The sequence below is a fragment of the Pygocentrus nattereri genome, chromosome 20 (genome assembly GCF_015220715.1).
Source record: "Pygocentrus nattereri isolate fPygNat1 chromosome 20, fPygNat1.pri, whole genome shotgun sequence".
In the NCBI taxonomy this organism is placed as follows: domain Eukaryota; kingdom Metazoa; phylum Chordata; class Actinopteri; order Characiformes; family Serrasalmidae; genus Pygocentrus; species Pygocentrus nattereri.
Genome location: NC_051230.1, coordinates 35,076,671 through 35,089,475, shown reverse-complemented (window position 1 = coordinate 35,089,475; position 12,805 = coordinate 35,076,671). Strand labels below are relative to the sequence as shown.

The 12,805-nt window shown below is 42.1% G+C and overlaps 1 protein-coding gene across 1 annotated transcript; it reads right to left on the bottom strand.

The window, feature by feature from the left end:
• Positions 1–8,155: 8,155 nt before the first annotated feature.
• LOC119261805 lies at positions 8,156–12,221 on the bottom strand. The gene is made up of 4 exons (XM_037531543.1): positions 12,137–12,221; positions 10,607–10,674; positions 10,110–10,409; positions 8,156–8,637 (listed from the first exon to the last, which is right to left on the bottom strand). Exons 2-4 carry the CDS (start codon positions 10,665–10,667, stop codon positions 8,156–8,158), a joined length of 843 nt encoding a protein of 280 aa, XP_037387440.1. The 5' UTR covers positions 10,668–10,674; positions 12,137–12,221.
• Between the last annotated feature and the right edge of the window lie 584 nt (positions 12,222–12,805).

Genomic DNA, 12,805 nt, shown 5'->3' with positions numbered 1-12,805 from the left:
GAACCCAGACCCTACTTGCTGTGAGGATTTACGCAATTAAAAATTCATTCAAACTCTCAGTTTCTTTGAAAAGCATGCCTTGTGTTTACAAAGAAGGCAACATTTCATTTTGTGTAACACTCAAAAAACACATGATTCTGTAGTGGAAATCACTGCATGGGCTCAGATGTCTGTGAACACCACTGTCTGTGAACACAGTTCATCACTGCATCCACAAACGCTGTTAAACCTCTAAAACACAAAGAAGAAACCGAATATAAACAGGATCCAGAAATACTGAAACAATCGTTTCTGAAAAAGTCAAAGTTTGGGTAGTGCTCTGATTATTAGCAGCAGGACCTCATCGATAGATCAGTTAAAAGTCTGTGACTTCAGCTCTGAGTTTGAACCAGTTATGGAGATGACCCTTATTAAAGACCCCAACTACGTCGATTAGCACAGGAGCATTTATATGCATGCCTCACTCTGAGATCACAATATGACACCCGAAAAGTTTTACCTCTGTTGTGTTTTCATGAAGCACTCAGAGACTCACAAGTGTTCAGTTGTGAAAGAACTACATTATCATCATACAGATCATCATCAAATATATAGAGATTATAAAACCAGATCCCACCATAATTTACATCATTAAACCACAATCCAGCTACTTTATATCATCCATTTCACATTTAGACAGTAACTCAACATTTACATTTATGGCATTTGGCTGACGCTCTTATCCAGAGCACCTTACAATTTGATCATTTTACACAAGGAGGCCAAGGTGGTGTTGGGAGTCTTGCCCAAGGACTCTTATTGGTATAGTGTAGGGTGGTTACCCAGGTGGGGGATTGAACCCCAGTTTATAGCGTAGAAGGCAAAGGTGTTAACTACTACACTAACCAACCACCATCAACATCATTTCAGCTCTACAGAGTCAGAACACAATAAAGAGTAAATCAGAACTCACAGTGACCAAAGCTGGCAGGAGGTGAAGGTCAGTGAGCAGGCCACCCTGTCCAGATGCTAAAGATGAGTTTCAGTGAGTTTCCTCAGTAAATGTGACTCTGATGTTGAGCTCGACCAAAGGATGTACTGCAGATTCAGGGTCTTCTATCAGGCTTCCCAGAGATGAAATGGTGAAGGCTGGACCTCTGCAGGAGCGCCTAGCGGTCTGACCGGTTTTCCAGTAAACAATCGATGCCCAGAGAGCATACGTATACACGTGTAAATACGTGCAAATCAAGCAGCTTTTCCTTCCTCATGACAAGCACATATATGTGAACCACAGTGTGCTGTCGAGTTTTAGCACAATGTGAATAATGCTGCTATTCCAACTGGCCAGCAGAACGGGCGCTAAAACTAAATCACTCACACACAGGTTTCCAGTGGTTTATTATTATTGAGATTATCATTACTGAGATCATTAGACTGTGTGTGTGTGTGGAAACAGTACACCTGCAGGAGAATACAGTGATGTCTCTTAACTGAAGGTACTGAAGATGTACCCTTGAGGTTCCACCCCATTTTCTGTGCTGCTGTGGATAAACATTTATTTCGAAGCGATTGTCAGGTCAGTGATGAAAACGGACAGTCCAGTCTCTGTAGAGGTGGGTGGGGCCATGAGCTGGTCTAAAACAGCTCAGGTGTGGCTTTATTATTGGAGTGAAATCAGCCTCAAATGAATAGAAGTGAATGGAGAGCTTCTGTCCTGCCAAAGCAGCTGACCTCTGGCGGCAGTGGAGGGGAAAAGCTGGGGGTCTGCTGATATCAGATTTAGAGACCACCTGTTGCTGCCTCATCAATATGGATTATAAACACAGTAAATAAATGTTTAATAAATCAAAGCATCTGAAAGACCCAATTCTGTACACAACTCACATACACACATTCAATTTCATACAGAACTTGGATGTTATTTATGGTTTGTACTGCTGCCAGCAAAGCTTTATTTCCTACACAAAGTAGAACAGGATTCAAATGTAATATAGAGCTTGCTTCTTACATTAAGGCCGACACCTGTAGACGAATTCAGTAATAAGAGTAATAAAAGTAAAAATGTATTATAATAATGCAAGTACACTAATCTGACCAGCAGGTGCCGCCAGTGTGCAGTGAGTTGAAGTTGGTTCAAAGAATTCTAGAGTGTGTTGCTAAACTCAGTGGTAGTTAACGGAGCCTTCAGAGTCACCGTTAGACCTTCAGAGACCTTTAAGACAGTAAAGTGCATAAATAAAAAGGAGCCTCAGTTTAAAATGATGAAAACTACAATAAGATCCCATATTAAGCTTCTACATTACAGTCCTGCAGAAGAAGAGCACATGAATATCAGAAAACAGGACACAGTTCAGTGAGGATCTCTCAGGTTTTCTGGTTACTGGTGGAAGATGACGGGCCCTCTTCTTCTGGACTGTGATAAGGTAAGTCACTCTTACCTATCACCAGCCTTCTAAAGGCTTAATGCCAGGACAATTTTAACAGAGACATTCAGAGATAGACTGGGCACTTACCTGTATCCGTTGGGAGTGCCAGTGCACGGGACACCCACCTTTTATATCCTTCAGTGGACTGGGGGAAATCGCTGGTGCAGGGGGATCCAGTTTTATCTGTGGAGAAAGAAAACAACATGTCTCTTCAGTAGATAAATAACCAATAATATTTACTTGATGTTAAGCTGCAGAATATAAGCTGCGGCACAGTGGCGTGGTGGGTAGCGCTATCGCCTCACAGCAAGGAGGGCCTGGGTTCGATTCACAGAGTCACAGACTTTTAACTGATCTAACGATGAAGTCCTGCTGCTAATAATCAGAGCACTACCCAAACTTTGACTTTTTCAGAAACGAATGTTTCAGTATTTCTGGATCCTGTTTATATTTGGTTTCTTCTTTGTGTTTTAGAGGTTTAACAGCGTTTGTGGATGCAGTGATGAACTGTGTTCACAGACAGTGGTGTTCACAGACATCTGAGCCCATGCAGTGATTTCCACTACAGAATCATGTGTTTTTTGAGTGTTACACAAAATGAAATGTTGCCTTCTTTGTAAACACAAGGCATGCTTTTCAAAGAAACTGAGAGTTTGAATGCTTGAAAGTGTCCATGTCATCATTTTTAATTGCGTAAATCCTCACAGCAAGTAGGGTCTGGGTTCGATTCCCCGGCCGGGTAACCAGGTCCTTTCTGTGCGGAGTTTGCATGTTCTCCCCGTGTCTGCGTGGGTTTCCTCCCACAGGCCTAAAGACATGCAGTCAGGCCAATTGTGTAAAAATTATCAAATTGTAAGTCGCTCTGGATAAGAGTGTCAGCCAAATGCTGTTAATAATAATAATAATAATAATAATAATAATAGAATATCTATTAAACAAACCGGTTATGTATGTAATGTTGTGTGTATGTTTCTTTTGAATTCACCCTAGATTATGGGGATGCCCAGGTGGAGCAGTCCACGTTAGTGAGTGGGTATAAAAGGGGTGTTTTTTTATTTTTCAGGGGAGGCTGAACAGCGGTGGACATCAATGTTGCGTTGACTGAACAGCAACACACTAGATGACTGTTGGGGAGAGATTATCTGTCTATATATGTTTTTGCTTTCAAGTTACACCGTACGTACTAATAAAAAAAAGGGTTCGAGCTCTTACCTGTTGGTGGATGTGCTTTTTCGGGTAAAAAGCTGCTATTTTACGAGGTACCTCCAGACTGCCCGGTCCACGGTACCACAAAATCCCACCGCTGCCACCATTTGTGGCACCTCCACCTCCTCTGATACTTCAAAATCCAGGACCAAAGGCTCACCAGGTTTTATCTGGACTGTAGTGTTCAGGGCTGAGGAGAAAAACAAACAAGAATCTCATTATTCACAGCATCAGACACTGAAGTACTCGCCTGATCACTGGACACTAAGGTGGACAGAACTGTTGTGATTTGGCCAGAAGTGGGCCAGAAGTGGGTCAGCATTTCATGACTAGTTGAGAGGTCAGGATTTGCTTAACTGGATGCATTAGTTTCTTTACAGAATATACACAAACTCTTTTGTCCACGGATTATTAATTAACTTCTTTAAGCTGGACAGACAGTGGACAGATGCAGTACGGACAGAGCACATATTACAGTCTGTCATATCAGCTTGTCCGGTTAACAAACTGTGCTCGGACAATACATGCAAATACATGTAAATTAACCAGCTTCCTTTACTTCCTCAAAGCTGACAGATATTTGATCCACAGAACGCTGCAGAGGGTCATCACTGTAAACAGGGTTTAATGAACTTCAGCCAGTCGTGTCTGGGGGTCCCTGAGGACCAGTTTTAGGATCACAACTGTAGATGTTCTGTAGATAAAGAGCAGCTTGGGAGTTCAAAATTACATTGAATATTGAATTGGGAAATCTGTTCATGCATAATTGTTATAAGCTTCTCAGAATGGCACAGAAGTGTCCCTAAATACAAATACAGATACCTATGAATATGTATGATTATGCAGATTGTGAACAACCCCACCACTTTCCTTTACCCCCACACACAGTGCTATTCCTTTGGTGAGAGGAGAATAGTTCTTTCTTCTTCATTAAACAGATGAGACTGAATACAATGTTCTTTATTACAAATGAAGTTATTAGCATAACAAAAGTAGAATCTTTCAAGTTCTAACTCCATAGGTTGGTTTAAAAGCCTCTGATCAGCAGATCAAATCCACCTCAAAGTTCTCTGAACGTGAGTTTCACTGGAAGAGATCAGACTAAAACAATCTGACCTTTCAGAAGAAAGAAGGTTAGAGAACCGGCCATGTGACTGGAAGGTCGCTGGTTCGATCCCCTGAGCCGACAGTACATGACTGAGGTGGCCTTGAGCAAGACATCTAACCCCCACCTGCTCCCTATGCACTGTGGATAGGGCTGCCCACCACTCAGTTTTTTTTTTTATTTGCACACTTACTGTCACTAGTTGTTTTTTTAGCTGGGTTTAGATTGTAGCTCTGATGCTAATTTGGGCATCTCCAATATTTTCTGTCTTGAGAAGTATTAAAATTTTAGCAGGAAAATTCAGGATTTAAAGCATTTTCCTAAATGATGATACAAAAAGTATCAAGAAAACAATGAGTTAAATATTTCACTGATGTATTTCGTTGTGTTTGTTTGAGAAGCTGAACTGTGACGCCTGTTGAATATGAAGCTGATTGGCCAGCCTACGCTGTGCTAGTTTCCTATTGGCGCAGAGGAGCTCGGTCCCGCCTCTTTTCTAGAACTTTCTAGAAAGCGAGAGAAAAAACGACAAAGGATCGAGAGCAGCAGCGGAGAGACAGCAGAGAAAACTCGAAGGAAATAAAAACAGATATGAAACGAAATTTTGCTTAAAATACAGAGTGAAACATCAGAAACAGCACAAAGATCCTGAGGACTGTTTCTCACCTCATATCTTCTGTCTCGGTGAGTGAAACTCCAGTAAATGCTGAGTTCTAGATGCTGCTGTCCGCCGTTTTAGTGAAGTTTATTAACCAGATTTAAGCTGTTCATATAGAGAGAGATGCTGTAACTGCGTTAGTTAGACGATTTTTTGTTTAAGTGTTAAAAATGAGTTGAAAAAAATCGACCGTAGTGCTTCACTTGTTTATTTGAGTCAGCCATGTGCTGTTAACTGGAGAAACAGCGGCCACTGCTGGTCGTTTGTGTAAAGTTCATGTGAATCGGTTCCATGAAGAAAGAGCAAACACGCTGCTTCTTGTTTTTGTTTTAAAATCTGATTTTGAGCATTTAAGTGTCACAATTCTTTTGTTAACTTGAAAGGCCTTGGTATTATTCTTAGATAAGTAGATTTAGAACAAAAACATTTAGTTCTTTAAGTATGCATTTTGTGAAATAAGTGCTTGAAGGTTAACTTTACGTTTGAATTACTTATTAATTGCACATGTTCATAGTCAATATGTGGAGAATGATCTGAATGTCATTTTGATTTGTTTAAGAAAGAAAGAGAGACATATTAGTTTAAAATGTGTTTTATTGTGCGGTCCATTATTGTCATTTAACATTAAAGTTGTAATTGATGAAGTCAAATGCCGTTATATAATAATAGTCCTTGTAATATCCTTTTTGTGGAGCCTGAGGAAACACTGGATTCATCCATCTGGATTCCCTTCTTCATGGAGCGACGGTGATCCACCCACCTTGATTTGATAAGGAGCGTCACGTTTGATTGATTCATTCGTTGGTTTCCGCCTCAAACCTGGCTGTTTGGTAGGGAAGCTGGACAGGCTGTTCCTCACTCTCCTGGACACCGTGGTAGGTTCCCAATCACCAAACATCTTTTTTTTTTGTTACGTTAAGTGTGCACCCAACTTGCCTTGACAATGGACTGTTGGACAATAGATATTCAAGACAAGTACAAAGCTTATGTCTGAATTCAAATGCCGGTTTTAAGGTTTTGTGAACCCCTTCAGAAAAATAGTTGAATATAATTCACATTTAAAACCAAAGTTGTGCCTCCAGTATCTCATTGTGTTTAACTGTCTTTACCTTTAATGTTACTCCTCCCTTTCAAACCTACACACTGGCCTTGCACTCTTTCTAGTGATTAGTGTCACTTAGATTATCATATGGGCTACAAAAGAAAGAACAGTACGGAGAGAATCGATACATGGAAGCAAGAGATTTAATAGTATTGATCTCAGAGTTTTATTACTGGGAAGTGACAGCCTCTTTTATTCTGGACTGTAGTTAAAGTGACCCTTCAGTTGAGTTCCGTTCATTCTAGAGCAGCTGATTTCTCTGATTTCTTCTCCACAGCCACACAATCACCACCACTAACCCCAAAATCACAGCAACTGCCAGTGCAAAAGCCCACACTGGAACAGCAGCTCCTCTATCTGTGTCCAGATCTGGATGGTCACCTATAAAACACACACACAGGTTTATACGGTGAGTTTAACTGAACACCATCATGAAGCTCAGCAGCAGATTCCTGCTCAGGGAATTCTGATTGGATAAACAGAGGTCCTGTAATAACACATACCGTTTAACACTTACAACCCTATGATAATATGGCATTACAGTTTTGCTGTTTGGACAGTAACAGTAACGATTACAATCATACAGTATTTACATGAGACAGTAACACATGCCATATGTTGTTACTTCCACGAAACGCTGCGCTATTCAAGTGTGCCACTGTTTGACATGTAAGCCCAAACAGAATTTGAATATCTTTATTAATTTGACTTTTATTTGATCATAATATTAATTTGTACCTCCTAAATGTAAAATGTTTTTGTATGTACAGACTATCTACACAGCTCAGCTCAGATGCCTTGTGATATCTAATTAGACTACAGCATCTTTGAGCTGGAAACAGTAGCTTTAACAGTAGTTCATTCTACTGCTTATTACTGGAAAATGTAAATTAATCATTTTAGCTGGACATGATTTTTATTGATTTGCATTCCTGTTGGATCCATACTGAGTATTTAAGCTCAAGACAGGCCTTAGAATGTTTTCCTCAGAGCCAAGACCAGGACTTTAAAATTCTCTAATTATTTTTGAGTTTGATATTTAGAATTAGTTGGCTTTAATGCATTAAAGTAAATTAACGTATAAAGTTCAGTATTATTACTATGAGGTTATGCGTCATTATTTTGCATGGTTATATAATTGCTTGTTTCTGATCCGTTTCATTTTAAATTATCAATGTCGAATTGAAACTGAGCCAGACTTGCTTATTGGGGCACAGCCCTCTGTTACGCGACCCCCCCCACTCTCTCGTAGACACGTGAACCCAGATGTACATGCTGGGAGCACTGGCTGAGTGTGGTTGAGTATGGAGCACTGGGTGAGTATGTGCTGAATCCTATGAAGCAGTTTAGTAATCCAGTCAGCATCAAAACAGAGATTCACACCCTTCTTGCACTTTTCAAGCTGTAAGTATCGATGTTTCGTGCCGATCTGTGCGCGGCTATGGCGCGATCCCGCGGAACTGATTCATGAAGGACAGCGTGAAATTGAGGGGGAACAGATTCAGATGCAACCACACACAGTACATAATTTATACAAAGAACCTAAGCAGAGGGATAACGACTGGACTTGAGGAGGATTTTGGGTCTGTTTTGAGTAGAATTGCTCACTGATACTTCCCTGCAGCTGGATGAAATCACTCTGGCTAGAGCAGGTCAGTCCTGCTGATAGCTGTGATTGTTTATGGGTTAGCCCTTTGTGGAGTGGTGAAGCCCATCTGCAGAGCTAGAGACAGCATGTTCTGCTGAGTGTTGTGAATAGGGTAACATTTCTGTAACTTAATCCGTTGGAAAGTTATGCCGGCTAGAAGACAGCCATGCACACAGCCCGCACAACGCGGACTTCGGGTTCTACAGGTTATTGCAGGTCTTCTCTTCACAGTCACTGTGTAGATGTGAATGACTTGTTTTTTCTCTTTGTTCACTATAGAATAATCTCCACTATCAGATGGAGTCATGTTTCTCAGCTCAAGAACGGATGTTAGAGACGCTCTCTCTGTGTGTTCAGGATCACACTGTAGTGAGCGTCCATCCACTGTACAGATCTGACCACTGGATGGTCCATCTGTGTCTGTGCTGCTATAAACCACCTCCACTGGATCTGTTATGTCTATCTTCAGCACTAGAGATTGGCCAGGCTCTATCTGAACTGTAGTTCTCAAAGCTGAGGAGAAAAACAATCAGGAACGTCATTAGTCTCATATACTCCACCACCAGCATGTGACATCTATAGTAAGATTAAATTGACCACACATTAAGATTTTGTCAAATGTGCTCTGATTGGCTTTGTACACATCAGTATGCATGCACTTCCATGTAGCTTGTGGAATCAGTAAACACACTTTTGCTAGTAATTGACTGCTTTGTACCATGACAACAGCAAAATGTTTGGAGTGTAGACACAGTTGTTGGACTGAAAACAGTCTACCTCAAATCAGAATGGGCCTTTTTCACTTTGTTAGATGATGTACTGGGTCGTATTAAGCACAGTCCATTGTGCTGTATCATTCAGTGTTCAATATCATATCATCAATGACCAATCTTAGAGGACTCGCCTCCATTCCCTGGTGTATATACATACGCCTCCACTGGGTTAGGCTACTGCAGACAACGTGCTTATTCTCCTGACTTTATTCTCTCACTTTCACTTTTGGTTTGCAAGGCTGTTAGGATGTGATGATACATGGCTGTGATGGTACAAGGCTGTGAGGTTGAGACGGTTTGTGGCTGTGGGGCTGCAAGACTGAGACGGTTTGTGGCTGTGGGGCTGCAAGGCTAAGACGGTTTGTGGCTGTGGGGCTGCAAGGCTAAGACGGTTTGTGGCGGTGGGGCTGCAAGGCTGTGATGGTATGAGGCTGCAAGGCTGTGATGGTATGAGGCTGTGAGGCCGCAAGGCTGTGATGGTATGAGGATGTTAGGCTGTGGGGGTACGAGGCTGTGATGGTACAAGACTGTGATGGTACCATACTGTGAGGTTGTGGGGCTGCAAGACTATGATGGTACAAGGTCGTGAGGCTGTGGGGCTGCAAGGCTATGATGGTACAAGGTCGTGAGGCTGTGGGGCTGCAAGGCTATGATGGTACAAGGTCGTGAGGCTGTGGGGCTGCAAGGCTATGATGGTACAAGGTTGTGAGGCTGTGGGGCTGCAAGGCTATGATGGTACAAGGTCGTGAGGCTGTGGGGCTGCAAGGCTATGATGGTACAAGATCGTGAGGCTGTGGGGCTGCAAGGCTATGATGGTACAAGGTCGTGAGGCTGTGGGGCTGCAAGGCTATGATGGTACAAGTTCGTGAGGCTGTGGGGCTGCAAGGCTGTGATGGTACGAGGCTCTGAGGCTACACCATTGTGATGATATGAGGCTGTAAGGCAGATCAGCTATGATGGAGTGAGGTCACACACAAGTTTACTTTAATGGGTCTTTCATTTGCTTCTGCTGTGAATGTGTAAGAAAAGTGAAAGCCTCAAGGATGCTAAAAGGCTAGGCTGCTAACCGGCACTTCACTTATTTCCGATTCAGGTAGACTTGTTCTAGGGCTTTCTTTGAAGACCTGTTTTTAATAAGCTGGTAAATCAGTTTGGCTTATATGGAAAGTGCTGCACCTACATGGTCAATAAAGAAAATACATGAACTCTTACGCTCAACCTGTAGATCCACATCACATATGTTTTGGCTGTCGCACTTGCATGTGTACCTCCCCTTCTTGCTGTAATCAGTTTTAGTGATGATCAGAGAGATGTTTTTCTTCAGGTATTGATCATGGATCATCTCATATCCCTCCTTCAGTGATCTGCATGAAATCTGATCACACTCAGCCAGAGAATCAGTGGGTTTATTGAACACAGTCCATCTGGCCAAACCCGAGCAGCTGTCAGAGCAGGACAGAGTAGCACCCTGATTAAAACCCACCTTTACTGTAGAAAAACATGACTCAGATCCTGGAAGAGAGAATAAAACAAAGAAAGAAAAAGAAACATAAGTTTATTCAACACCAGTATGCATTTGTCTTTGAAGAGTACATCAAGAAGATTCAAAATCCAGTACATCAGTAAAATCTGATTCGCAAAACAAAGTAAAGGTAAAATACAATAAACGCTTCAATATGATAATAAAGTAGTAACAGTGTAACTCTTACCAGTAGTGAATGTAGAGATCAGTAAGATCAGGATACAAAGAGCAGAACTGCAGGGCTGCATAACTGACCTACAGAGACACACACCATCAGTACTGACCAGGAGAGGAGAGAGAAGAGAGAGAGAACAGAACTGACCTACAGACACACACACACACCATCAGTACTGACCAGGAGAGGAGAGAGAAGAGAGAGAGAACAGAACTGACCTACAGACACACACACACCATCAGTACTGACCAGGAGAGGAGAGAGAGAGAGAGAAGAGAGAAAGAGAGAACAGAACTGACCTACAGACACACACACCATCAGTACTGACCAGGAGAGGAGAGAGAGAGAGAGAAGAGAGAGAGAGAGAACAGAACTGACCTACAGACACACACACACCATCAGTACTGACCAGGAGAGGAGAGAGAGAGAGAGAACAGAACTAACCTACAGACACACACACACCATCAGTACTGACCAGGAGAGGAGAGAGAGAGAGAGAACAGAACTGACCTACAGACACACACACACCATCAGTACTGACCAGGAGAGGAGAGAGAGAGAGAACAGAACTGACCTACAGACACACACACCATCAGTACTGACCAGGAGAGGAGAGAGAGAGAGAGAGAGACAGAGAGCAAAGTCCACTTAACCTGTAACAGTGAGTTAATAGAGCAGTATGCGTTAAAGTAAAATACAGTAAAATTCTATTAAATCATTATTTATAAAATGGATAGTCCTGGTACTAAAATCTGATTGAACTCTCTAATACTTATTATTAATAATAATAATCGCCATAAATAACAAATTTCCTGAAAACGTATACTCTATAGACAATTCTATAGATTTCTTATAGTTTATAGACAATTCGGTCCAAAACGAAGCTTTATTAGAATGAATTGGCAGCAAAAGTACAAATACGGAAATCGTATTAGTTCCAAAAGAAGGAAATATGCTCTTTTACACCTCTGGCACGGCGGTGATCTGCTCCAGAGCCCCACCTGCAATTATGAATCAGGACCCAAACCTGGATGGTTGGCCACACTCCCAAACTCGGTACCCACCCAGTCTGCTCCAGTGTTCACAAAACCTGTGTATTGTCTGGATTTCTTGCTTAAACCAGCAAGTAAATGTTTTCCGTTGTATATTCAAGTCTGTAATTGCAAAAACCTTTACTTGCTGGTTTAAGAATTGAGCAAAGCATCATGGGAGTCACAGCATGCTTTGACACCACAGTTTTTTTAAAAATGCAAATGTTTTTGTTATCAGGACATCAGAAAGGAGACATGCAGAAGAGCTGGTTAATGTGCAGCCATGCAGAGAACTTCACTGATGGTTTAACTGGGGAAACGTCTCTGTTTCTGACTTCATTTCTCTTTCTGCTCCAGCAACACGGCCCAGGACTGTAACCAACGCTCCACAGTGTCCACCAACACAGAGCGGTTTAAGACTAAAACCAGATCCCACCATAGTGACCATCGATGGACATTGTTTATCATTTTTATACCTTTTCATATTTAGACAGTAAATCTAATAACTCACAGCGACCAAAGCTGGCTGGAAGTGCAGGTCGGTGTGCAGGCCACTCTGTCCAGATGATAAAGGTGAGTTTCAGTGAGTTTCCTCAGTAAACATGACTCTGTTGTTGTAGTTTGAGTGAACTACCTTATTATATAAATCACGTTTCCGCCCCTCTGGGAGGCTCTAGCTCGACATGCCCAGTTAGGAAGCTCCTGCTCCTCCCCGAGTCTGTCACTCCATCATAACACATACCTGCTGCTCACTTTAAGCTGGAGAGGGGAACTGAGTCCAGCACATTTGAGTGATTTCTCAGCTCTAACACACCAAATAAACCTCATCAACTTCTGAGTTAAATCAAGGAAAATCAACAAACTGTGCAGGAGTCCGGCTCCAGGATTGAAGCCACCCACTCCTGCCCTCAGGACTGATTTCCACCCCTTCATACACTCCTCCATCTGGCCTTGTGCCCTGTGAAGCTTCCAGGGTATTCACTGCTGTTTAGTTCTGAGCCATTTGCCAGTACTTTCTGGTCTTTGACCCGTACTTTGATTACTGGTTTTTCACTGCTTCAAAGAGGATGCTGAAGACCCCCTGGTTCTTATCGCCACCACTGTAAAGAAACCTGAGTCTCTACAATCAACCATGTCACACCACACCTGAATGACTCTGCTTACACCTCAACCACAAAAT

Excerpts from the sequence above, each read along its gene's own strand:
- LOC119261805 (XM_037531543.1), bottom strand. The coding sequence starts at position 10,667 with ATGCAGCCCTGCAGTTCTGCTCTTTGTATCCTGATCTTACTGATCTCT. Across the intron at positions 10,410-10,606 it reads GATCTCTACATTCACTACTG|GATCTGAGTCATGTTTTTCT; the intron begins GTAAGAGTTACA and ends TCTCTCTTCCAG. Across the intron at positions 8,638-10,109 it reads TGTGGATCTACAGGTTGAGC|CTTTGAGAACTACAGTTCAG; the intron begins GTAAGAGTTCAT and ends TTTTCTCCTCAG.